Genomic DNA, 24255 nt, shown 5'->3' with positions numbered 1-24255 from the left:
TATGTGAGGAATATGATGATGATTAGGGTAGGAACAGAGCCAATTAAAGACAGAAGTGGGAAGTTGAAGGTGGACCCTGTGGAGATCGGAGAGTTACTAAATGAACATTTCCCCATGGTAGGCTACTGCAGAAAATACGGAGATATGGCATTGAGGGTGAGTTGGAGGTTTGGATTAGGAATTGGCTGGATGGAAGAAGACAGAGGGTAGTAGTTGATGGCAAAGTTTCTTCATGGAGTGCCGTCACTAGCGGTGTTCCGCAAGGATCTGTTTTGGGACCATTGCTGTTTGTCATTTTTATAAATGACCTGGAAGAGGGGTTAGAAGGTTGGGTGAGCAAGTTTGCGGATGATACGAAAGTCGGAAGAGTTGTTGACAGTGAGGAAGGATGTGGCAGGTTACAGCAGGATATAGAGAAGCTGCAGAGCTGGGCAGAAAGGTGGCAAATGGAATTCAATGTAGCTAAATGTGAGGTCATTTACTTTGGGAAGAATAACAAAAAGATGGGGTACTGGGCTAATGGTCGGATACTTGGTAGTGTGGATGAGCAGAGGGATCTTGGTGTCCATGTACACAGATCTCTGAAAGTTGCCACCCAGGTAAATAGTGCGGTGAGGAAGGCATATGGCGTACTGGCTTTTATTGGTAGAGGAATTGAGTTCCGGAGTACTGAGGTAATCTTGCAGTTGTATAAGACTCTGGTGCGGCCGCATCTGGAATATTGTGTGCAGTTTTGGTCGAGAAGAAAGTGAGGTCTGCATATGCTGGAGATCAAAGTTGAAACTTTATTGCTGGAACAGCACAGCAGGTCAGGCAGCATCCAGGAAACAGGAGATTCGACGTTTCGGGCACAGGCCCTACTTCAGGAATGAGCAGAGAGCGTTCAGCGGGGGGTAGATATTGGACTGAAGTTAGGGGTAGGTTCTTCACTCAGCGAGTCGTAAGTTCATGGAATGCCCTGCCAGTAGCAGTGGTGGACTCTCCCTCTTTATGGGCATTTAAGCGGGCATTGGATAGGTATATGGAGGATAGTGGGTTAGTATAGGTTAGGTGGGCTTGGATCGGCGCAACATCGAGGGCCAAAGGGCCTGTACTGCGCTGTATTCTTCTATGTTCTATGTTCTATTTCTCATTGGTTTTCACTCAGGAAAAGGAGGATATTGTAGAGGTGAAGAATGACGGGTGAGATATTAGACTAGAAAGGATCGAGGTTAGTTACGGACAGGTGTTATCAATTCTAGAAGGAGTGTTATCTGAGGATTCTCTGGGAAGCTAGGGAGGAGATAGCAGAGGCTTTGGCTTTGATATTTGAGTTGTCATTGTCTACAGGTTTGGTACCAGAGGACTGGAGGATTGCAAATGTTGTGCCCTTGTTCAAGAAGGGCAGTAAGATGACCCAGATAATTATAGACCAGTGAGCCTTACTTCTGTTGTAGGAAAGGTTTTGGAAAGGATTATAAGAGATAGGATTTATAATCATCTAGCGAGTAACAATTTGATTTCAGACAGTCAACATGGTTTTGTCAATGGCACGTTGTGTCTCACAAATCTGAGTTTTTTGAGAAGGTGACCAAGCATGTAGATGAGGGTAGGGCAGTTGACGTTGTGTACATGGACTTCAGTAAGATGCAGAGGCATGGGATTGAGGGCAATTTAGATTAGAAACTGGCTTTCTGAAAGAAGGCAGTGAGTGATGGTTGATGTAAAATATTCAGCCTGGAGTCTGGTTATTAGTGGTGTGCCACAAGGATCTGTTTTGGAACCACTGCTGTTTGTCATTTTTATAAATGACTTAGACGCAGGCATAGGTGGATGGATTAGTTAATTTGCAGGTGAGACTAAAGTCAGTGGAGTAGTGGACAGTGTGGAAGAATGTTTCAGGTTGCAGGGGGACTTGGATAAACTGCGGAATTGGGCTGAGAGGTGGCAAATAGGGTTCAATGCAGCTAATGTGAGGTGATTCACTTTGGGAAGAATAACAGGAAGGCAGAATACTGGGTCAATGAAAAGATTCATGGTGGTGTGGATGTGCAGAGAGATCTTGGAGTCCATGTACATAGATCCCTGAAAGTTGCCACCCAGGTGGATAATGCTGCTAAGAAGGCATATGGTGTGTTAGGTTTCCTTGGTCGAGGATTGTGTTCCGGAGCCGCAATATCATGCTGCAACTATACAAAATGCTAGTGTGGCCGCACTTAGAATATTGTGTACAATTCTGGTCACCATATTTCAGGAATGATGTGGAAGTATCGGAAGAGGTGCAGAGGAGATTTACCAGGATGTTGCCTGGTCTGGAGGGAACTCTTATGAGGGAAGGCTGAAAGACTTGGGTCTGTTCTCATTGAAAAGAAGAAGGCTAAGAGGGGATTTGATAGAGACATACGAGATGATGAGAGGATTAGATAGGGCAGACCATGAAAGTCTTTTTCCTAGGATGATGACGTCAGCTTGTACGAGGGGGCAAAACTACAAATTGAGGGGTGATAGATTTAAGACAGATGTCTGAGGCAGGTTCTTTACTCAGAGACTGGTAAGGGCGTGGAATGCCCTACCTGCCAACATAGTTAACTCAGCCACATTAGGGAGATTTAAACAATCCTGGGATAAGCACATGGATGATGATGGGATAGTATAGAGGGCTGAGCTGAGAATAATTTGCAAGTCAGCACAACATTGAAGACCGAAGGGCCTGTTCTGCACTGTATTGTTCTATGTTCTAAAGGCAAGTAGCCTTGCAGAACTATGTCATGAGCTTAGGCAGATAGCTCAGAAACTGCTGTAAAGGAACTGTGGGAGCAGATTGCAAACAAGAACCTATCTATGCAAAGTCAGGGCAGAAGCAAGGGAAACCTCAAAGAAAGAGCGTCTAACTATCATAATAGGAAACTGAGATGAAATCAAAGTGAGTTCTACAGAGCGATTGTATGGCTCTGATTGGTCCCAGAAGTAATAAATTAACTTCTAAGACATTATGATATGGAAATGCTGGTGTTGGACTGGGGTGGATGAAGTCAGAAGTCACATGACACCATGTTATAATCCAACACGTTTACTCAAAATCAAAAGTTTTCAGTGTGCTGCTCCTTCGTCAGTTTGGAAGGAGCAGCGCTATGACAGCTTGTGATTTAGAGTAAACCTGTTGGACTATAATCTGGTGCCACGTGATTTCTGACTTCATCCAAGACATAACAACATAGAAGAATGCAAGGATTTCACGGTAAGTTATTGTTGCTCTGACTCATCTTATTTATGTAATGAAATATGCAGGATGGCATGGTGTGGGAGTCAAAAGTCACAACAGTGTGGCAAAGACTAGCCAACACATTAAGTTTGCTTTTTTGATGAGCAATCTAGTTAGTCTCACTCCCCTATACTTACCCTGTATCCCTCCCTGCAAGTATTTATCCAATGCTCTGTTGACAGTTAATGAGTCAATATTCCCACTCTCAACGGTGCATTCCAAATCTTTATCAGTTTATTGACTAAAAATTTTGTCCAAGTGTTACTTCTAGTTCTTTTGCCAATCTGTCCCTTCTGGTTATTAATCATTTACCCACCGCAAAACAGGTTCTCATTACTTAATCTAACTAAACTCATAATCAAACCTCGCTCAGTTTCCTTGACTCGAAGTAAAACAGCCCAGTTTCCCCAGTCTATCCACCTAATTGCAATCTCTTATCTTTGAATCTATTCTAATAAACCTTTTCAGTATCTATGCAAAAGTTGGCAAGTCTTTCATAAACTGTAGTGTCCAGAACGGAATACAATACTCCAACTGGGGCTGATCTAGTATTTTGCATACTTAGCTTTTAACCTTCTAGATTTGCACTCTTTACCTCTATCCATTAAGTCGAGATATCTCATGCTTTCTGAACTATATTGTTAATTCGTCTTGCTACTTTCAACGTTTGTGCACCTACATTCCCATGTCGATTTCTTCTTCATCCTATCTAAAATTGCACCTTTTAGTTGCATTGTCTCTCCTCCGTTATTGCAATATATCCTATATAACCTCACTTTTTACTGTACTGAATTTGACTGGTCGTGCATGTGCCCATCTTTATGTACACCCCAGTCCATCACTGGCACCTCCAAATCATGATATTTGAGCATAGCTTTTAGAGTGTTACAGCTCAGGTATGGGGTTTAGACTTGCAATTCACTGAATTTTGGGTTCCTTATCCCACACTGAAAATGCAACACCCATCCACCACCCCCCCCCCCAAGTCCAGCAAAGCAACTATTCACCTCCAAAACTTAAGTATAAGGAAAACAAAAAGCTCCTTCATCCTTCATGTAGCCATGAGTTTTGAAGAGAAAATATTTATCATGTTGTACATTTGTGAGACATATGCTCTGAGTGCTTAAATAGCATCCTAGTGGTGGTGGGGTTTAGTCTAGTTGATCCTTTCTAGGAACAGCCATGCTAAATTGTTGATTATGTGTGTACAGATTTGGATTGCTAACAAAAAAGCATAGGCTTGATTGTTAGGTCAAGTTAATTTGGTCCTCAAATTGTGATGGCTTTCCAAATTTTGCTTAAATGGAGATTTTCAGAAGGATAGCTTTGTGCGATCCAAATAAACCATGACACAAAAAAGTGATAAAATTAGCTAAAGGTTTAAAGTTAGAATGCCTTTATCTTACACTTGTTGTTTGAAAATGATTGATGATACTAACACTGAAATAACTGCTTCACCTACATTCCAGCAAATCCATTATGAGATACTATTTTTGTAGGTATGATAGGTTTCGATTCTGCAAATTTTAAATTCCAAATAAATTCTGGTCATGACAGCAGGTTCAATCATACAGGATAATGTATTGTCTAACATGTTAATGAAGAAAAAAGCCAAGTCATTTGATAAACAGCCAAATGTTGATAGATTAATTTGAAATGTACAATGGAGTGGCTTCAGTTGCTTAATATGTGACCATGGCTAGGTTTAGAAAAAGGTGAGAAAGGTATAATTCTGCAGGGGTGGGATGGGGCTTGAGGTGCTCCTATCATGGATTACTGTCATGTTCATCCATCCAGTGGATAGCAGCTCTGTGATTTTAATATCATATTTAGGATATTCAAATTTAAATCATGGCAGTGCATACTCAATACTTTATATTATATCATGTTAAAGTAGACAGGATTAAAACAGGAAGTAAAAAATGCTTACCACAGTGTCTGTCAAAAGAACATATATAGGAGAGCTGAATGGCCTATTTCAGCTCTATAGTTTGCTCTATTCATCAACTATATCATGTGCTTTAATACCATCGGATGTTGTTATTGGCCAAGTCAGATGTCAGACTAAAACCCAGCTGGATAGATTTCGTTTTATTTGGTTTTACAAGGGTGGAACACAAACATGCAAGACCATAGACTTGGGTTTAACAATAAAACAGACGTTTTACACAAAAGAAATAAAGATAAAATAAAATGTAAACATGTTGACATATATAGAAATTATAATATTGTTAATCTATAGAACCCTCCTTTACAGTGCTCACACTCGAGATAATTCCCTTCTATTCCATATCTCTAGGGCTTAACTGAAATGTGCTTTCATATTTCCATCTTAAGAAATTGATAGCCACTTCTTGGATACACCTAAAACTCAATTATATGCCACTCTCAGCTTCACATATCCAAAAAATTTAGCCAAATACTTCTGGCCTAGAACTCAAACAAATCTTCTTAGTAAGTAACTTATTTCTTAACAGTCCTAAACCACCTCTCTTTCTCAAGAGCAACTGTTTTACACATTCAACTTAAGCCAATTCTTCTGCAAACTACTGCAAACTGAAAGCAAAAAATTTTTTTTTCTTCTCCCAGCTATGGATGCTTCTGCTAAGCCCACAAATAATTAAGATTCTTCTATCTCAAAGCTTATTGCACTACATTGTTCACTTTATAAACTCTCCCAACGTAAACAAGCCCAATGATCTCCAGCGGCTAACTCTCTCAGACTGTCTTTTAAAATTAATTAGCATGTTAACAGAAATATCTAAAGGTTAATCATTAAATCCCTTCAGATATGGAGAATTCCCATATGCCACTTGTTCCAAATTCAAAAGATTTACATTAATAATATTAACATATATTTTAAATCACATACTTGTACCACAGAAGGCTGCTCTATGTGGCCTTTACTCTAGTGTCCTGCTATGCTCCATAATCTATGATTCCCTTATCAAGCAAAAATCTGCACAAAAGTCAGCCTTCAATATATTCAACGACCCAGGGTCCTCGGTTCTCTGGAGAAAGACAGTTCTAAACAATTTTCCACAACTTCATGTATTTTGAAAATGTCCTCTGGTTTTAGATGATCTCTCGTGGGAAACATTCTCTCAACATCTATCTTATCAGATGCCATCAGGATCTTAAATGTTTAAGTAAGATTATCACTCATTCAATCTTGTCAAACTTTCCTCATATGACAATCATTTCATGGTAAAAGGTAACCTAACAAATCTCCTCTGAATTATCTCCAAAGAAAGTGTACCTCTGATAAGTAAAATAACCAAAACATACTCACAGTACTCCAGGTGTGGTTTCACCAACACCTGGTATAGTTATAAGAAGGGTTTGTGTCTCATAATTCTTTTTCCACATTATCTCTATAAATTTTCTATACCGGGCCCAGTTCTCACTTGCACGATCAACTTGACATTGTTATACGAAATGCTTTTTGTTTTGTTTCATCTTATACTTTATCTCTTTCATTATTCAGGAATCCATTTGTTGAAAGACTTTCACTGTTAGGCTTTAGCTCAAGAGGAGAGATTTGATGAGATCCGATTCCCTACACTATGGAAACAGGCCCTTCAGCCCAACAAGTCCACATCGACCCTCTGAAGAGTAACCCACTCAGACCCATTCCCCTACCCTATATTTACCCCTGACTAATGCACCTAACACTATGGGCAATTTATCAAGGCCAATTCACCTGACTTGCACATCTTTGGATTATGGGAGGAAACCCATGCTGACATGGGGAGAATGTGCAAACTTCACACAGACAGTCGCCTGAGGAATCGAACCCAGGTCCCTGGCGCTGTGAGGCAGCAGTGCTAACCACTGAACCACTGTGTTCACCCTAGAGCAGTGACTAGAGTCATCTAGACTTGAAACATTAGCTTGCTGTCTCTTCTCCTGTCTGATCAACTGTGAGCTCTAGCATTGGTTGTTTTGAATCACTGTCTGAAACTTGCCTTTTTTTTTAAGCACAAGCCCAAATGTTGCCCAGGTCTTGTTGATTGAGGGCACAAACCGAATAACTGTCTGAAGAGTTTCAAATGGAAATGAACACTTAAATTATTATAATTGTTCCCAAACCACATCCTCTTCAAAGGCAAGTTCAAGAAGGCGGCTCACCTTTTTACTTAGGGATGGGTAACAAATGCTAGCCTTGTCAGTGATATCAACATCCCATGAAAGAATTTATTTTAAAAGCTTGCTTTAGACATTTCCCTGTCAAACTTTGATTCCAGTTTATTCATGCCAAATCCATTCTCAGCCCAAGATTTTGCCCTGCTTCAATTAATTTTACTTTGATTGCTCCTTATCCGTCTCTGTAGCCAAGATAAATCTTATGATGCTGTGAGCCTTGTTCCTTGAGGTTCCCCCTACTGATACTTGATTTTCCTCATTCACCAGAATCAGATTTATTAACGTCTCCTTTGTCAGTGGGCAAGAAATGTACTGATCAATGAAATGCTTTGTAATACATTCCTCTCTGCACTTTACACTACTGCCCCAATCTACACTGGGATAACTAAAGTTCCCCACTCTCAAAACTGTATCGTTCTTAATCACTATGCCATTTGCCTGGACATGTGCCTTTTTATGACCAATATAGTGGAATATTTCTTAACTTTAACAATTTGACTGACATTTATGAAAACAGATAATGAACAATAATCTGTTATTTTACATAACTGGTTGAGAGATAGGTACATCTGCCACCCAAAAATATGCAGGTCAGGTGAATTGGCTATGCTAAATTGCCCATATTGTTCAGGGATGTGTAGGTTTGTCCTTGATCTCTCTTTCCCACACTAGTAGACTAGACTGTGGATGCTAGGTCAAAGAGAGAAGTGTTGGAGGACCTTTGCAGAAATTAGAGCATTTGTGGAGAGAGAAACTCAGCTCACGATATGACGCTACTTAACTATTTTCAGCATCTGCGCCAGCAAAGTTCGATGTAAGCTGTAGGAATTACACCTCAGGTAACTTGCAGCCTTCATGACTCAATATCGAATTTAACAATTTCAGACTATGAACATCCCCATTCTTGTCTATTACTTACTCCCACTACTCCAGGTTCTGTCCTGAGATAGGTTGCTTGGGACAGCCAACCCGTTTTCTGCTCTTAGTCCTCATTAGCTTCTTGTCTTACCTGGCTTCTCTGACTTCTATTTTTTCACTCTCTGGGTTCTGCGGCCACCTCTCTGCTCACTGCTTTCTTTCCCTCCCATTAATCAGCATAAATGCTACCTTGTTTGAGCTGCTTCTAGTTGTGAAGAAGAAGCCACTGCATACTGAATTAACTCTGTTTACAATCTACAGATGTTACAGACCTGCTGAATGTTTTGAGCAGTTTACATTTATAATAATTTTACTGTTAATAGCTCTGCTTGTTCTTCTGCTGCTTTTCCACATTATATGGCATATCTGCATTTGACTGACATTTATGAAAACAGATAATGAACAATAATGTTATTTTATATAACTGGTTGAGAGATAGATATGGGCCATTTGCCACCCAATAATGTGTAGGTTGGGTGAATTGGCCATGCTAAATTTCCCATATTGTTCAGGGATGTGTAGGTTAGGTGCATTAGTCAGGAGTAAATTTAGGATAATAGTGTAGGGGGAAGAGTCTGGGTGGGTTATTCTTCACAGGGTTGGCGTATACTTGTTGGGTCAAAGGGCCTATTTCCACACTGTAGGGATTCCATCATTCTAATATCTACCTTAACCCATACTGCCACCTTTCTTTCTACTCCACCTTCAAAAACAGCACAGCAATGTCTGTGTAGCCTGGCTATCGTTGCAACTTCCACAGCATTGTACTTGTGCTCCAAAATTACCTCTAAACTATTCTAGTACAACTCCAACTCTGGCAACAACCTAACAATGTGCAAAGTTGTCCAGGTGTGTCCTAATTATTAAAAGCAGGAAAAAAAATCAATCTGGTCAAATATAACCCCACTTATCTGTGCTAAATCATTAATGAATTACTGGGCTTGGTGTTGTTGATGATGCTCTCAACTCATTGGGCTTAATCTTGTCAATAGTGTTACCAAGGGACAATTATTCACTAATAGCCTGTACATCTGTTTGCCATTTGGGTTGTTCCAGAGTCACTTAATTACTGTCTTCCAGCCTTGGTCCAAACATGAACAAAAAAAGGCTGAACTCCAGAGGTGAGGCAAGAGAGACTGCCCTTGAAATCAATGCAACATTTGATGGACTGTGGCATCAAGGAACCTGAATAACATTTAAGGTAGGGGAAATCGGGGAAAACTCAGTGTCAATGATCACCTGGTCTTGCTCTGAGCTATGTCTCAGTGCAATGCCTTTGGCTCAACAATCTTAATCAGAAACCTTCCTTGCACCAAAGGTCAAACGTGAGCATGTTCACTAATAATTGCAGAGTGTTCATTTCCATTTGAAACTCTTCAGATAGTTATTCGGTTTATGCCTTCGCACAACACTTGGGCTTATGCTAGAAAATGGCAAGTTTCAGAAATGATTCAAAACAACCAATGTAGGAGATCACAGTGAGTCAGACAGTATCTACGAAGAGACAGCAAGCTAATGTGTCAACTCTAGATGACTCTAGTCACTGCATTCCTCTTGAGCTGAAGCCTGACAGTTAAAGTCTTTCAACAAATGGAAAATATAAGCCAAAAGGAAGTAGGGAAGTGGAAGGGATGAAATATTTGAATGAAAATAACTATGAATTATTCATGCAGACTTTATTTTATGACCAAAATTACCAGTAAATTCTGATGTTGTTTCTTAAAACTGTTAACAATTCCTCCAATGATACCACTGCAAATATCTCTCCCATCAAACCACAGTTGTCATCACTTTTGTTCCAACATTTTTATTTCACATTGTGTGTAAACAAAGGCATTCTAAAGATAAAAATTCTAAAATCTACAATCTCACCTAATGTGTGAATTGTTACTTGCTTCAATAGTCTCAAAACATGGTGACAGAGTGCCAAAAAAACTGTGGAGTATTGGCATTCAGTGCAATTATACAGTCCACTGGTAAAAGAAATGCTTGCCCAGGATAAGATATTGGTTGCACATCAGTTTGTTTTGGAAAGAGATGCTGATTATTTTCATACAAAGGTCTACATGGAATTGGAACTCAGTGAATTTATGAAGCATTTGACAGGCTCCCTTAAATCTGAAACTCTGATACAACAAATCCGCTCTCAGGAAAACATGAAACTATTTCTTTTATTTGCCAGGGTGTCACAGAACTAAGACAAGTTTCTAAGCAGTTTCCTATCCAGTACTGAAAAAGATTCACTAGACTTGAAATATCACCAGATCTGCTGAATTTTGCCAGCAATTTTTATTTTTGCCTTCTAATGAGTGTGGTCTGTTAATAACCATTTCCAGAATGATTGAACAAAATGTCTTTGTCAGAGGGACATTTGTGTTTGGTTTTATGCTGCATTTAGACTAATTCTGAATATGTGTCACCATATCATCTCCAGATTTCACCAAGTACCAAGAAAGCATTTCTGCATGTAAGCTGATATTTCTGTTGAGAGAGAGAAACTTTATTGAAAAATAAGATCTTGAGGGTATTTGACAAAGTTGATGCCACAGAATATTTTCCCAAAAGGGCATCTAGAACTAGGAAACACAATTTAAAAACTAGAAATATCCTATTTGACACTGAGATTAGGAGAGGGTTTCTTCAATAGAGAACAGTAGAGACTTGTTTATTGAAGATATTAAAGACAGAGGCAGAAAGAATTTTGATTGACAAGTAAATTAAGGGATTTGGGGTCAGTCAACTAAGTGAACTTGAAGCCTCAATCAGATCAGCCCGGTGATATGACCAAATAGTAGAGACTCGAAGGGCCAAATAGACCAAACCATATTCCTGCTTCTAGTATTTCTATTTTTAAAAGACAAACTGTCTCCAAATGTGTGACTTCAATGGATAACAGTCGCACTTCAGCATCATTAGCTGATGTGTGTTTGGCAGCCTACAACTGACTGCATATTTCAGCAATACCTGAATGGACGTTCTTGTTTTTTGTAAGGTTTTTCTTACATTTGCCATTCATATACTGAACCATATATGTCCATATTTTGTCATTCTGTATCGATATGGTTCATGAAGCAGAGGTCAATTTGTGAAAACTGTGGTATGTTTTGATAACATCTTACACAATTGCTGTGAACAGACACATACATTTTGCACAACATTTGAAATCTTAAACAAAAGTTGAACTCAGAAATTGTCTCCAATTATTTTACTGCATTCCCATATTATTTCGAAAATTGGTTGAGAAGGTGTATAAATGCTGTGCTGCAAAGTGTCACAAGTATCACCTCAAACATATCGAGTGAGTCACATCATATCTGAATGTTTTGTATCTAGCCTCTCATTTCTCATGGATGAATTATAGTATCAAATGTCAATAAATGTAATCCTTGTGAAAGCTCTCAATGGAACAACTGAACAAAAGTATTAGCTGCACTTTTTCATTTGCCTGTTAAATACATCCCAGAGCATAACTGCAACAGTTTCAATAGTCTTCAAGTTGTTGTGGCATCTCTCAAAAGTTTACACCTATCAAATTTCAGAAGTCATTACAATGATAGTAAATATTATTAGCATACGTTAAAAATAAAAACAAGTAAAATAAATACTTTGATTAGTTTGAATGTTACATAGCAATTTAATTATGAAAATGATGGTCACTTGAACGATACTCAAGTACTTCATTTTAAGCTGAGCATGATGCTAACTTCAGACTTAGAAAACAGCAGCAAGCAGTCCTCATCGTGATTCAGATAAAAACAACCATTAAAGCAAAATTGGTGGGAGCCCAATCAGATGTACATAGCTAAAGAAGTAGATTTTAAGGAGCTTTCAGTTTTAAGGAACCAAAGCAGGTAAGAAAGGCAAGGAGGTGGTGAATTATAGGGAGGGAATTCCAGACTAAGACACTGCCATCAACGGTATAGTAATTAAGATCCAGGACGCTCAAGTCAAGAAGCATAAGAGCATAAAGTATCTAGGAGGTCATTGAGTTGAAGGAGGTTACCAACGAGGTGACCAAAAAAAAAATAAACTTGTAAGTTCAAATAGCAAGTAATATAAAGAGGATAGGAAGAGCTTCTTTAAATAATTAAAAAGGAAAACAGAAGCCTAAGTGACTAGAGGCCCTCAGAGAATGAGTTCAGGGAAAAAGGAAATGGCAGAAGAATTGAATAAATATTTTGCATTATAAGACGATAAGATACAGGAGCGGAAGTAAGGCCATTCAGCCCATCGAGTCCACTCCGCCATTAAATCATGGCTGATGGGCATTTCAACTCCACTTACCCGCATTCTCCCCGTATTATACTTCATAATAAAGACACTAATGGCATTCTAAAAATACTACATGAACAAGGGTCAAAAGGGAAAATGGAAATAAACCCAACTTTCAGAAAGAAAAAGTAATAGGGAAACTAATGTGGCTAAAGTCCAATAAGTCCTCTTGACCTGATAGGATGCATTCTAAGATATTAAATAGCTACAGAGATAGAAAATGCACTGGTAATAATCTTTCAAGAATCCTGAGATTCAGGAAAAGTCCAAATGATTGAAAAACTGTCAATTTAACATCCTTATTCAAAGCCAGTTAGCTTATAGCTGTCATTGGGAAAAAGTTAGAGTCTACTATGAAGGATGTAATAGCAGAGCATTTAGAAATACCAAACATAAACAAAGAGTAAGAATTGTTCTATGAAGGAAAAATCATGCCTGACAATTTTATTAGAATTCTTTTGAGGAGGTAATAGTCAAGACAAAAAGTAACCAGATGTAATATATTTCGAATTCAAAAATGCATACAATCAGATAAAGTTAAAAATCACACAACACCAGGTTATAGTCCAACAGGTTTATTTGGAAGCACTAGCTTTATGAGCGCTGCTTCTTAATCAGGTGGTTGTGGAGTGTAAGCTTATACTCCACAACCAACTGATGAAGAAGCAGCGCTCCTAAAGTTAGTGCTTCCAAATAAACAAGTTGGACTATAATCTGGAGTTGTGTGATTTTTAATTTTGTACACCGCAGTCCAACACAGGCACTTTAAATCAGATATTGCACAGTTAGCTATTTAATAAGATAAAGCCCATGGTGTTGGGATAGAGGATTTGCTACTGAACAGGGATTAGTGCTAAGACCACACTATTTAAATCATATATTAATGACTTGAATGAGGGAAGTGAATGTACTATTATCAAGTTTACAGATGACATAAAAACAGGTGGGAAAGCAAGTGATGAGGGTGACCCAAAAAAGCTGAAGTGGGATAGAGACAGATTAGATGAATAAGCAAAGATCCTGGCAGATGGAATGTAATATGGGAAAATGTAAAGTATAGAGGAACTGAATGTTGCTTAAATGGTGAAATAATGGATCTATTCCAAAAGATGTGCAACTCAGGTGAACTAGCCATGCTAAATTGGCCAGAGTGTTCAAGGATGTGTAGGGCAGTTACATGGGGGGGGAATGCGTCTGGGTGGGTTACGCTTCAGAGGGTCGATGTGGACTTGTTGGATTAAAGAGCCTGTTTCCACACTGTAGAGATTCTATAATTTAAAAAAAATACTGCAGAAAGTCACAACACAGATATTTGGGAATCCTCATGCATGAATCACAAAAAGATATTAACCAAGTTCAGTGGGAAATAGGGAAGGCAAATGGAATTTTGGTCTTTATTTTAAAGGAAATGAAGTGTACAAATATGGAAGTCTTGCTAAAATGTATAAGGCATAGTTAGATAACACCTAGAATACTGTAAGCAGTTTGGTCGTCTTATCTAAAACAGACCAAAAAAAAGGTTTACAAGGTAATCCTGGTATGGAGAGATTTTCTTTTGCCAAGTTGAATAGGTTGAGACTCTATTCATTGGAGTTTAAAACACTGAGGTGATCTCATAAGGGTTTTGACAGGACAAAAGCTGAAACCCTCATGGAAGAGTTGAGGACCAGAAGGTAATGTCTCAGAATATTAGGGTGCCAATTGAAATGAGGAAGAATTTCTTCTCTCAAAGGGTCAAATGTCTTTGGAACTCATTGCCTCAGGGAGCTATTGCATGGCTGAACAGGTTCGAAAGAGCAAGTAATCTACACATTTCTTATGGGCTATTGTCTTAAGGCAGAGATAAGGAGAAAATTATTATCTCAGTGGATAGTACCTCAGTGGAATTCTTTACCACAGAAGGCTGTCGAGGCTGGGTTCTTGGTTATATTCAAGGCTGAGAAGACCTATTTTTGATCAATAAGTTAATCAAGGATTATGGAGAAAAAGCTGGAAAGTAGAATAACGGATATCAGATCTGCCATGAGCTCAATGAATGTAGAGCAAACTCAATGGAATGAGTCACCCGCTTCCGATCCTACATTTTTTGTTATTATTTTCTCAGACAAAGAGTGAGAACCAAGGCCATGGAAGGGTTTGACAATAGTAACCATTTTTAAAATTGGGGTATACTTAACCAGGAGTCAGAATAGATCAACGAGAGTGTGAGGACAAATGGTGGCCCAACCACTGACACCGAAACTTAGGTTGGGTAGAAGGTTCCTCCATTCTGAGGCACTTGCTTTCTCACTTCTCTGAAAGAGTAGACAGCTATTTCTTTAGTAATGGAGGATCCCTTATTGTTTGTCTCCTCTTTGAAACGTCACCTGGCACCCTTAATTGAATTACAAGCCTGATTGAGTCTAATCAATCAGCCAAGTCAAGCCATTGGGAAAAATCAGAGTTTGGGATCAATTTACCTGACAATGCAGGCCTCTGCCTCCATTTTGACTGTGATAGATGAGTGTTTAAACCCAGAGGGCAAGTCAGGCCCCAGATGTGATGGATTCATAAACTGTGTGCCAGGACAGTTGGGCAGTAATTAGGAGACAAGAGCATGGTGAATTTATTGGAGTTTTTTTTTGAAGATGTTACTGACTTAATTGATAAAGGAGAGCTGATGAATGGAGCATAATTAGATTTTCAGAAAATGTCTGATAAAATTGTCACAGGAGGCAGGTTAGAAAATTAAAAGCACATGGATAGGAGGTGATGGATTAATGATTGGCTAACAGACAAAACAAACAGTAGAAATAGATCATTCTTGTGCTGTACTTCGTCTTAGGCTTTTGGGTGATTTTTGAGCAATGCGAGTGCTATTTTTTGCTGGTCTGCCACTTTTCCTATAGGCCCCATTATTTCTAGTAAGCGAGGTTTGCTGGAACGCAACTTCAGTGTTGTAAGAAAACTAATTGTACTTGTAAACTATGACCCCATCACCAACTTCTTTTTTCTTTATAAGGTCCTTTACAAACATAGTAGATAGGAGCAGGAAGCGGCCATTCGGCCCTTCGAATTTGCTCTGCCATTCATCACCATCATGGCTGAGGGTCCAACTCAACAGCCTTTGACTAGTAATGTACCACAAAGATCAGTTCTTGGACCTGAGCTGTTCACAATACATATCAATGACTTGCTTCAATTGTATAGGAGTGTGGTTAGACTGCACCTGGAGTAGTGTGCAGTTTTGGTCTTCGAATCTTAGGATGTATATTATTGCCATAGGAGGAGAGCAACGAAGATTCACCAAACTTGTTCCTGGGAAGGCATGACTGTCCCATGGAATGAGACTGGATAAATTGGACCTGTGTTCCTCAGTTTTGAAGACTGAGAAGTGATCTCATTGAAACGTACTGAATTCTTAATGGGATAGATTCAGTTAAGATGTTTCTCCTATGAAAAGGAGTCCAGAACCAGAAGACATAATATAAAAAAGGGGATGCTACTTAAGTCCAAGTTGAGAATTTATTTTTACTCAGAGGGTCTTGAATTATTTGGAATTTTTTACCATAATAGCTGTGGAAACTCAGTCTTTGAATATATTTAAGGTAGAGATTGATGAATTTCTGAAGACCAGTGTCTTCATAGGACCGTTCCGCCATCCCAGGAACAAGTCTGTTGAATCTTCGTTGCACTCCTTCAATGGCAATAATATATTTCCTGAGATTTGGAGACCAAAGCTGCATAGAGGTATAGAGAAGGGGTGGGTAAAAGACATAGAGGTGTTCAATCAATCATAATCATACTCCATGTTGAAGTGGGCTCATCAGGCTGAATAGCCTACTCATGTTCGTGTTCCTAAAGTGGAAGCAAAAACAAGGAGGTAGATTTCTATCTGAATGGCTGTAAATTGGGAGATGGGTGTCCTTGTGCATCAGTTGCTGAAGGTAAGCATGCAGGTACAGCAGGCAGTAAAGACAGCAAATGGTATGTTGACCTTCACTGCGAGATGTTTAGAGTACAGGAGCAGGAATGTGTTGTTGTAGTTATGCAGGGCCTTGGTGAGGCTACACCCAGAATACTGTGCGCAGTTTTGGTCTCCGTTTCTGAGGAAGGATGCTCTTGCTCTTCGGGGAGTGCAGCGAAGGTTTTTCAGGCTATTTCCAGGGATGTCGAGACTGATGAATGAGGAGTGATTGACTAAGTTAGGATTGCTTTTGCTGGAGATCAGACGAGTGAGGGGGGACCTCATAGAGACTTTTAAAATTCTAACAGAGCTGGACAGAGTAGATGCAAAGAGGTTGTTCCTGATAGTGGGTGCATCCAGAACCAGAGGTCACAGTCTGAGGATTCAGGGTGGACCATTTAGGACAGCAATGAGGAGACATTTCTTCACCCAAAGAACAATGAGCCTGTGGTATTCATCACCACAGGAAATAGTTGATGGCAAAACATTGAATGCATTCAAGAGGCAGCTAGATATAGCACTTAGTGCAAATGGATTTGAAGGTTATGGGGAGAAACTAGGATAAGGTTACTGAATTGGCCGATCAGTCATGATCATGATAAATGGTAGAGCAGGTTCGAAGGGCCAAAAGGCCTTCTCCTGCTCCTATCTTCAATGTTTCTATGTTTTTAAAGGACCTTAGAAAGAAAAATGAAGTTGAAGAGGGGGTCATAGTTTGCAAGTACAGCAAGTTCTCCTATAATGCCATAGTTGCGTTCCAGCAAAACTCCGTTTAATAGAGAAAATGGAACAATGGGAAAAGTGGGGTTCGGGAAAGACCAACAAAAAATAACATTCACGATCTCACAAAAATCACCCAAAGCCTAACACAAAGTAAAGCACTGCCTGAATGAAGGTTTATAAATATAAGTAAATTTAATATATTACATTGAAAAAATATTGTTAATGCAGGGACAGAGGGTAGTCATCATCATCACCACTGTCAGGTGCAGTTGTGATTGCAGAAGTGGATGGCTGTGGTTGATTGTCTTCTAACCGTTTTTTAGGGGGTTGGTTTAGATTGTGAGATATACAGGTACGAGAACAAATTAGAAATTAAATGGTACGTATAAGAGTAATGCAGTCCTGAAGGAATTATACAGGACCTTTACAGGAATTACACAAAGAATATTCTTGTCTCAGAAGGAGATCAATGAACATTCATTATTTGAATTTTCAAAATGAAGCTGCTCAATATATAGTAATGTATCTCTCACATGCTCTGACAGTAGTGCAGGTGCAGAATAAAGTATGTGAAACAATCACTGATGGAATCACACTATTATGAACAGAGGCAAGCGTTTTCAAGAATACCGTTCCCTAATTTTTCAGCGACATTTTGGCCAAACCGTGCTGCTGAAATGCTTTATAGGAGAACTTTATATGTGTATAGTGGAGTCAAAGGCCTTTTTCGAGAAGCAAGGTTGTGCAGAGAATGGTTCAGATCCAAAATCCACTGTTTGAGAGGATGGTGGAGGCAAATTGAAATTAAGCCCTTCAAAAGAGAATTGGGTAATTATCTAGAGGGATAAAGTTGGAGGTGTATAGGAAAAGGCAGGGGGCTGGATCAAGGGGATTTACTGTTGCAGAGACCTGACACAAACATGATGTGCTGAATGGCCTTGTTCTGTAACCCTTATATGACTCTATGATTGTAAAATTCTAATAGTGAGGGACAAATATATAGAATGCGTGGGAAAGACTCACCAATAATACCACTGTCCCTGCTTTCCAGTGTGGAGGTTGGACTAGTGACAGTTCCATAAGAACAATCTTTAACAGCTGCAGACGTACTGACTGGTGGTAGGGTAGAACAGGGGCTATTAGCAGGTGGGGATGCAGTACTGCTAGTCAAGGTAGAGCAGGGACTGATTCGTTGAGTTTCTGTAGACATCTGCAAAAGTAATTCAGAAATCATGTAAAATATTAAACAACACAAACAATCTCATTAGAGCAAGGCAACTTTTTTTTCTTGACACTGTAATATTACAATTCTTTAGAGAGACTCTATGTTCTCATAACTCCTGTTCACCTTCTTATAAAGTGATTGGAAAAATACTTCAAATACTTTCAAGAACTTAAAAAAAATTAAATATAACTTTCAGTTGCACCTTTGCTTTGCTGAGTAGTTGAACAAAATGTAGACATTGGCCTATTGACATGGTAACAGCACTTAGTATTTGAGGCTTTTTTGCTTGAATACCACCACTGTTCAACTTTCTATTGAAGGGTATTCTGCTGTGCAAGTGGGACTGATGTGGCTTGAGATTCACGTTGAGATGTTAATCTGCTCATTGCTCTTCTGACTAGGTCAACTCAGCTGAACTCAATTCAGTATCTAAAAGGTGTGATCTTCAAATTGGAGTTCACAGGCTCCATCATCTTTCGAGAATTCAGAGTTTAGACTGGTTGGCATTAGCTGTATCAGACTTAGTAACACAACTAACAGGACAAGCCCCTCTCCATAAAGGTTAGGGTGAGCACAATGGTGTAGAGACTAACAAATAGGTCACTGAGGCCACACCAGCAACAACAATGGCAGGTGCACAAACATTTAATTCCAAATCATTGGCAGGACAAACAGTGCTAAACAAATAGAAAACTAAGTCATTATGAGCTATCACATTATCTTGACCCCAGAACTCTAAGGCATTTTACACCCTAGAAAATACTTCTTGAGATTCAGTTATAATAATCACATAATTAAAAGCAGCAGCCAGTCATGCCCAGCAAATTCAGACAAATCACTGAATGAGCTATTCACGAATATTGATGCAAGTGTGGATGTTTATTTCAGGATTTGGAGATGCTGGTGTTGGACTGGGTTGTACAAAGTTAAAAATCACACAACGCCAGGTTATAGTCCAACAGGTTTAATTGGAAGCACATTAGCTTTCGGAGAACCGCTCCTTCACCAGGTGGTTGTGGAAGACACAATTGTAAGGCACAGAATTTGCAGCCAAAGTTTACAGTGTGATGTAACTGAAATTATACATCGAAAAATACCTTGTATGTTGAGTCTTTCATCTGTTCGAATACCATGATAGTTTATTTCTTTCATGTGTAAATCACAAAACTTTGTTTTAAAATGTTGCATTCTCAGGTTAACTGTAACAATTGGTGCTAGCTAGACAATATGTTGAAGGTGTTAGCCCCCTGTACTCTGCCTGTGCCATGATGTTTAGATTGATTCTAATCTAAAAAGTGAGATAAGAGTTTTACATGAATTCATGCAGTTTTTGAGCAAAGTACAATGTAACTCTGCAAGTACAATTTCACCCCACAAACATATATGTGCGCATGTGGGTCTTTGTGTCTGTGTGTGTCTGGGTTGGGGGTTTGTGAGTGTGAGAGAGTGTGTGTATGTGAGTGTAGAGTGTCTTAAGTCTGTGAGGGGATGCATATGAGAGTGTGGGAGTGTGTGTGTGTGTCTGTGTCTGTAAGGGTGTGTGAGTGTGCCTGTGTGCGCATGCACACCACAGCAAGGAACTGTAATGACATCCTCAGGAGACAGACACGTGCTACAACCGACAGGGTACCCTTCGTTGCTCAGTACTTCCTAGGAGCTGAAAAACTACGTCATGTTCTTAATGACCTGCAACACATTATCAATGAGGATGAGCACCTCGCCAAGACCTTCCCCACACCTCCATTGCTTGCCCTTAAACAACTGCCAAACCTCAAACAGATCTTTGTTTGTAGCAAGCTGCCTGGCTTTCAGGACAACTCCATACAACCCTGTCACGGTAGGCGTTGCAAGACGTGTCAGAGTGTGGACATGACAGGTACTCATGTGAATCAGCCAACGTTGTCTATCTTATACGTTGCAGGCAAGGATGCCCTGAAGCAGGGCACATTGGGGAAACTAAGCAAAGGCTACGGCAACAGATGAATGGGCACCGCACAATAATCAACAGACAGGAGTGTTCCCTCCAAGTTGGGGAACACTTCAGAGGTCACATTCGACCTCGGACCTTCGGATGACCATCCTCCAAGGTGGACTTCGGGACAGGCATCAGCGAAAAGTGGCCAAGCAGAGGCTGATAGCTAAGTTCGGTACCCAGAGGGAGGGCCTCAACATGACCTTGGGTTCATGTCACATTACAGGTGACCACCATTGCACTATACACACACACACAGACACTCCTACACATACACCCTTACAGACACACAAACTCCCACACTCACACATACATCCTCTCAGAGATTTAGACCACTCTACACTCTCGCACACTCATATACACAGCATGAATTCATGTAAAACTCTGTTATCTCACTTTTTAGATTAGAATCAATCTAGGGCGGCATGGTGGCTCAGTGGTTAGCACTGCTGCCTCACAGCACCAGGGTCCCAGGTTCGATTTCAACCTCGCGTTACTCTGTGTGGAGTTTCCACATTCTCCCTGTGTCTGCGGGTGCTCCCGGTTTCCTCCCACAGTCACAAAGATGTGTGGGTCAGGTGAATTGGCCATGCTAAATTGCCCATAGTGTTAGGTGCATTAGTCAGAGGGAAGTGGGTCTCGGTGGGTTACTCTTCGGAGGGTCGGTGTGAACTGGTTGGCCCGAAGGGCCTGTTTCCACACTGTAGGGAATTTAATCTAATCAATCTAAACGTCATTGCACAGACAGAGAACACGGGGCTAACACCTTCAACATATTGTCTAGCTAACACCAATTGTTACAGTTAATCTGAGAATGCAACTTTTCAAAAAAAAAAAAAGTTTTGTGAAAGAAGTGAAACTATCATGGTATTCGAACAGATGAAAGACTCAACAGACAATCAAGGTATTTTTCAATGTATCATTTCAGTTACATCACACCGTAAACATCTGATCTAAATTCTGTGCCTTACAATTGTGTCCTCCACAACCACCTGATGAAGGAGCGGCGGTCAGAAAGCTAGTGTGCTTCCAACTAAACCTGTTGACCTTTAACCTGGTGTTGTGTGATTTTTAACTTTATTTATTTCAGGAATGCCATAGGACTGTTTAAATTCACTTGAATGAGTAAAGTCAGACATAGTCGAGGATTTCACTTGAAAAGAAAGCAGTCCTAATAATGCAGCTCAACATCAACAGTACATGTCAGTCCAGATGATATTCAAAAGATGAATTGAGCATTGATTCCTCAATCTACAGGCTTAGAGGTAAATGTGCTATCAGCTGAGATAAACAGATATCTGTAAGCCCAACGCAAAAGTAGTTACAGTGAAATGAAATTTTACCGGCCATACTTGAACTACCAATGTAGAAGAAAACCATTTAAAAAATAAAAATAGTGTGTTTTAGTGGATCCTGCAGGTTTATTAATGCTACCTGCGTCAGCTAATAAAGCACATTAAATACGTGCTACATCACTGGGAAACTTTTCATGTTAACAACACTGTTGCATAGCTCTCAATGATAAACATCTTTTTAAGGTACAAAATTACAAATGCTGCATTTCATATCACTGTATTAACTTATGTTACAGTAGGTGGAATATGAGAATAATTTGGCTAGCTAGTGGCCTATTCATTTAAGTGGGTCTCAGTGCACTGAGCTTTTAGAAGCAACTGAGATATCCCTTGACTGACTTAAAATAGATTTTAAGGTTATAATTCAGAAATCTGAAATCCACAATGTGTGGAGACTGTCAACTATTACCATTTATACACACAAGAAAAGGAATTCAGGTCAGCGCTTTAAAATCGGAACAACACGATTTCCTTCTGTTCCTGATCCAAAAGACTATAAATACAGTCTTTGAGGTCATTTTAGTTTTGTCTTGACTAAGTTTCATTTATAATCCTGAGATGATTTGCAATCTTTAGCACTGGGAAGTTTGTAGGATCAATATTGATGTGCTTGAAGCATTCTCTTCAACATCTAACTGATGCTACATCCATCAGGGGGTTCAAATTTTTCTCCTCGTAAAACTGGTCACTTTCTGTTACTAGCTTTAACACATCACTGGATCAAGTGGAAAACTTCCTCTTCCGATCAGAAGAGCTTCCTCTACTAATAACCTTGAGATCTGGATTTAGCATATTGCTTTCCATCAGCATTATGGTCCATTTCCCTTCATATTACTTGACATAAAGATTAGCAAAAGCTATGACTAAACTAAGCAAAATCCAAGAGTGGTATCAACATCACAAATCTAAATGGGATATTATAAATCAATTAATTTATATTCTAAAGAACAGGAAGAGGCCATTTAGCTCATGGTGCTTGTGCCAGCTCTTTGATAGAGATATTCAGTTCATCCCACTTCTTACACCCAGAAAATATTCCTTTAAATATATATCCAATTCACCTTTTGAATCTGCTTCCATTATGCTTGCAGACAGGTTATAATAACTGACTATGTAATCTTGACACAAAGATAACTAGGAACAAGATCAATCTGAGACTGGTACAATTGAGAAAAGAAGCAAGTCAAACAGTCAAGCCAGGCAGGGACAAAACAGAAAATGAGGTAGGACTGATAAATTAAACCGTATTTACTTCAATACAAGAGGCCTAACAGGGAAGGCAGATGAACTCAGGGCATGGTTAGGAACATGGGACTGGGATATCATAGCAATTGCAGAAACATGGCTCAGGGATGGACAGGATTGGCAGCTTAATGTTCCAGGATAAAAATGCTACAGCAAGGATAGAAAGGGAGGCAAAAGAAGCAGGGAAGCAGTGTTTTTATAAGGGATAGCATTACAGCTGTACTGAGGGAGGATATTCCTGGGAATACACCGAAGGAAGTCATTTGGATGGAACTGAGAAATAAGAAAGGGATGATCACCTTATCGGGATTGTATTATAGACCCCCGAATAGACAGCCGGAAACTCAAACAAATTTGTAAGGAGATTTCAGTTATCTTTATGAATAATAGGGTGGTTATGATAGGGGATTTTAACTTTCCAAATACTCCCATAGTATTAAGGGTTTAGATATGGAGGAATTTATAAAGTGGGTGCAAGAAAGTTTTCTAATTCAGTATGTGGATGCACCTACGAGAAAAGGTGCCAAACCTGACCTCCTATTTGGAAATAAGGCAGGGCAGGTGACTGAGGTGTCAGTGGGGGAGCAGTTTGGAGCCAGTGACCATAATTCTATTAATTTTAAAATAGTGATGAAAAAGGATAGACCGAATCTAAAAGTTGAAATTCTAAATTAGTGGATGGCCAATTTTGACGTTATTAGGCAAGTACTTTCAAAAGCTGATTGGGGGCAGATGTTCACAGGCAAAGGGACGGCTGGAAAATGGGAAACCTTCAGAAATGAGAAAACTAGAGTCCAGAGACAGCACATTCCTAGTACGGTGAAAGGAAAGGACGGTCGGTGGATCACTAGAGAAATTGAGGGTCTGGTTCAGAAAAAGAAGGAAGCATATGTCAGGTATAGATAAGAGAGATTGAGTGAGTGAATCCTCAGTAGAGTATAAATGCAGTAGGAGTATACTTAGAGTCATAGAGATGTACAGCATGGAAACAGATCCTTCGGTCCATGCCGACCAGATATCCCAACCCAATCTAGTCCCACCTGCCAGCATCCGGCCCATACCCCTCCAAACCCTTCCTATTCATAGACCCATCCAAATGCCTCTTAAATGTAGCAATTGTACTAGCCTCCACCACATCCTCTGGCAGCTCATTCCATACACGTACCACCCTCTACGTGAAAACGTTGCCCCTTAGGTCTCTTTTATATCTTT

At 39.6% G+C, this 24255-nt stretch overlaps 1 protein-coding gene across 17 annotated transcripts in view; it reads right to left on the bottom strand.

Moving 5' to 3' along the window:
- The window catches only part of LOC122540026 (protein TANC2), a 1063581-nt gene that overhangs the window by 367911 nt on the left and 671415 nt on the right, over positions 1-24255 (bottom strand). For all 17 annotated transcript variants that reach the window (XM_043675319.1, XM_043675327.1, XM_043675320.1 and 14 more), the window contains one exon: positions 18270-18456. In XM_043675319.1, coding sequence (XP_043531254.1) covers positions 18270-18456 — 187 coding nt within the window. The remainder of the gene's footprint in view (positions 1-18269; positions 18457-24255) is intronic.

Source organism: Chiloscyllium plagiosum, chromosome 33 (assembly GCF_004010195.1).
Source record: "Chiloscyllium plagiosum isolate BGI_BamShark_2017 chromosome 33, ASM401019v2, whole genome shotgun sequence".
NCBI classification, from domain to species: Eukaryota; Metazoa; Chordata; class Chondrichthyes; order Orectolobiformes; family Hemiscylliidae; genus Chiloscyllium; species Chiloscyllium plagiosum.
The sequence above is the reverse complement of the archived record's forward strand: the minus strand, read 5'-3'. Positions and strand labels throughout refer to the sequence as shown.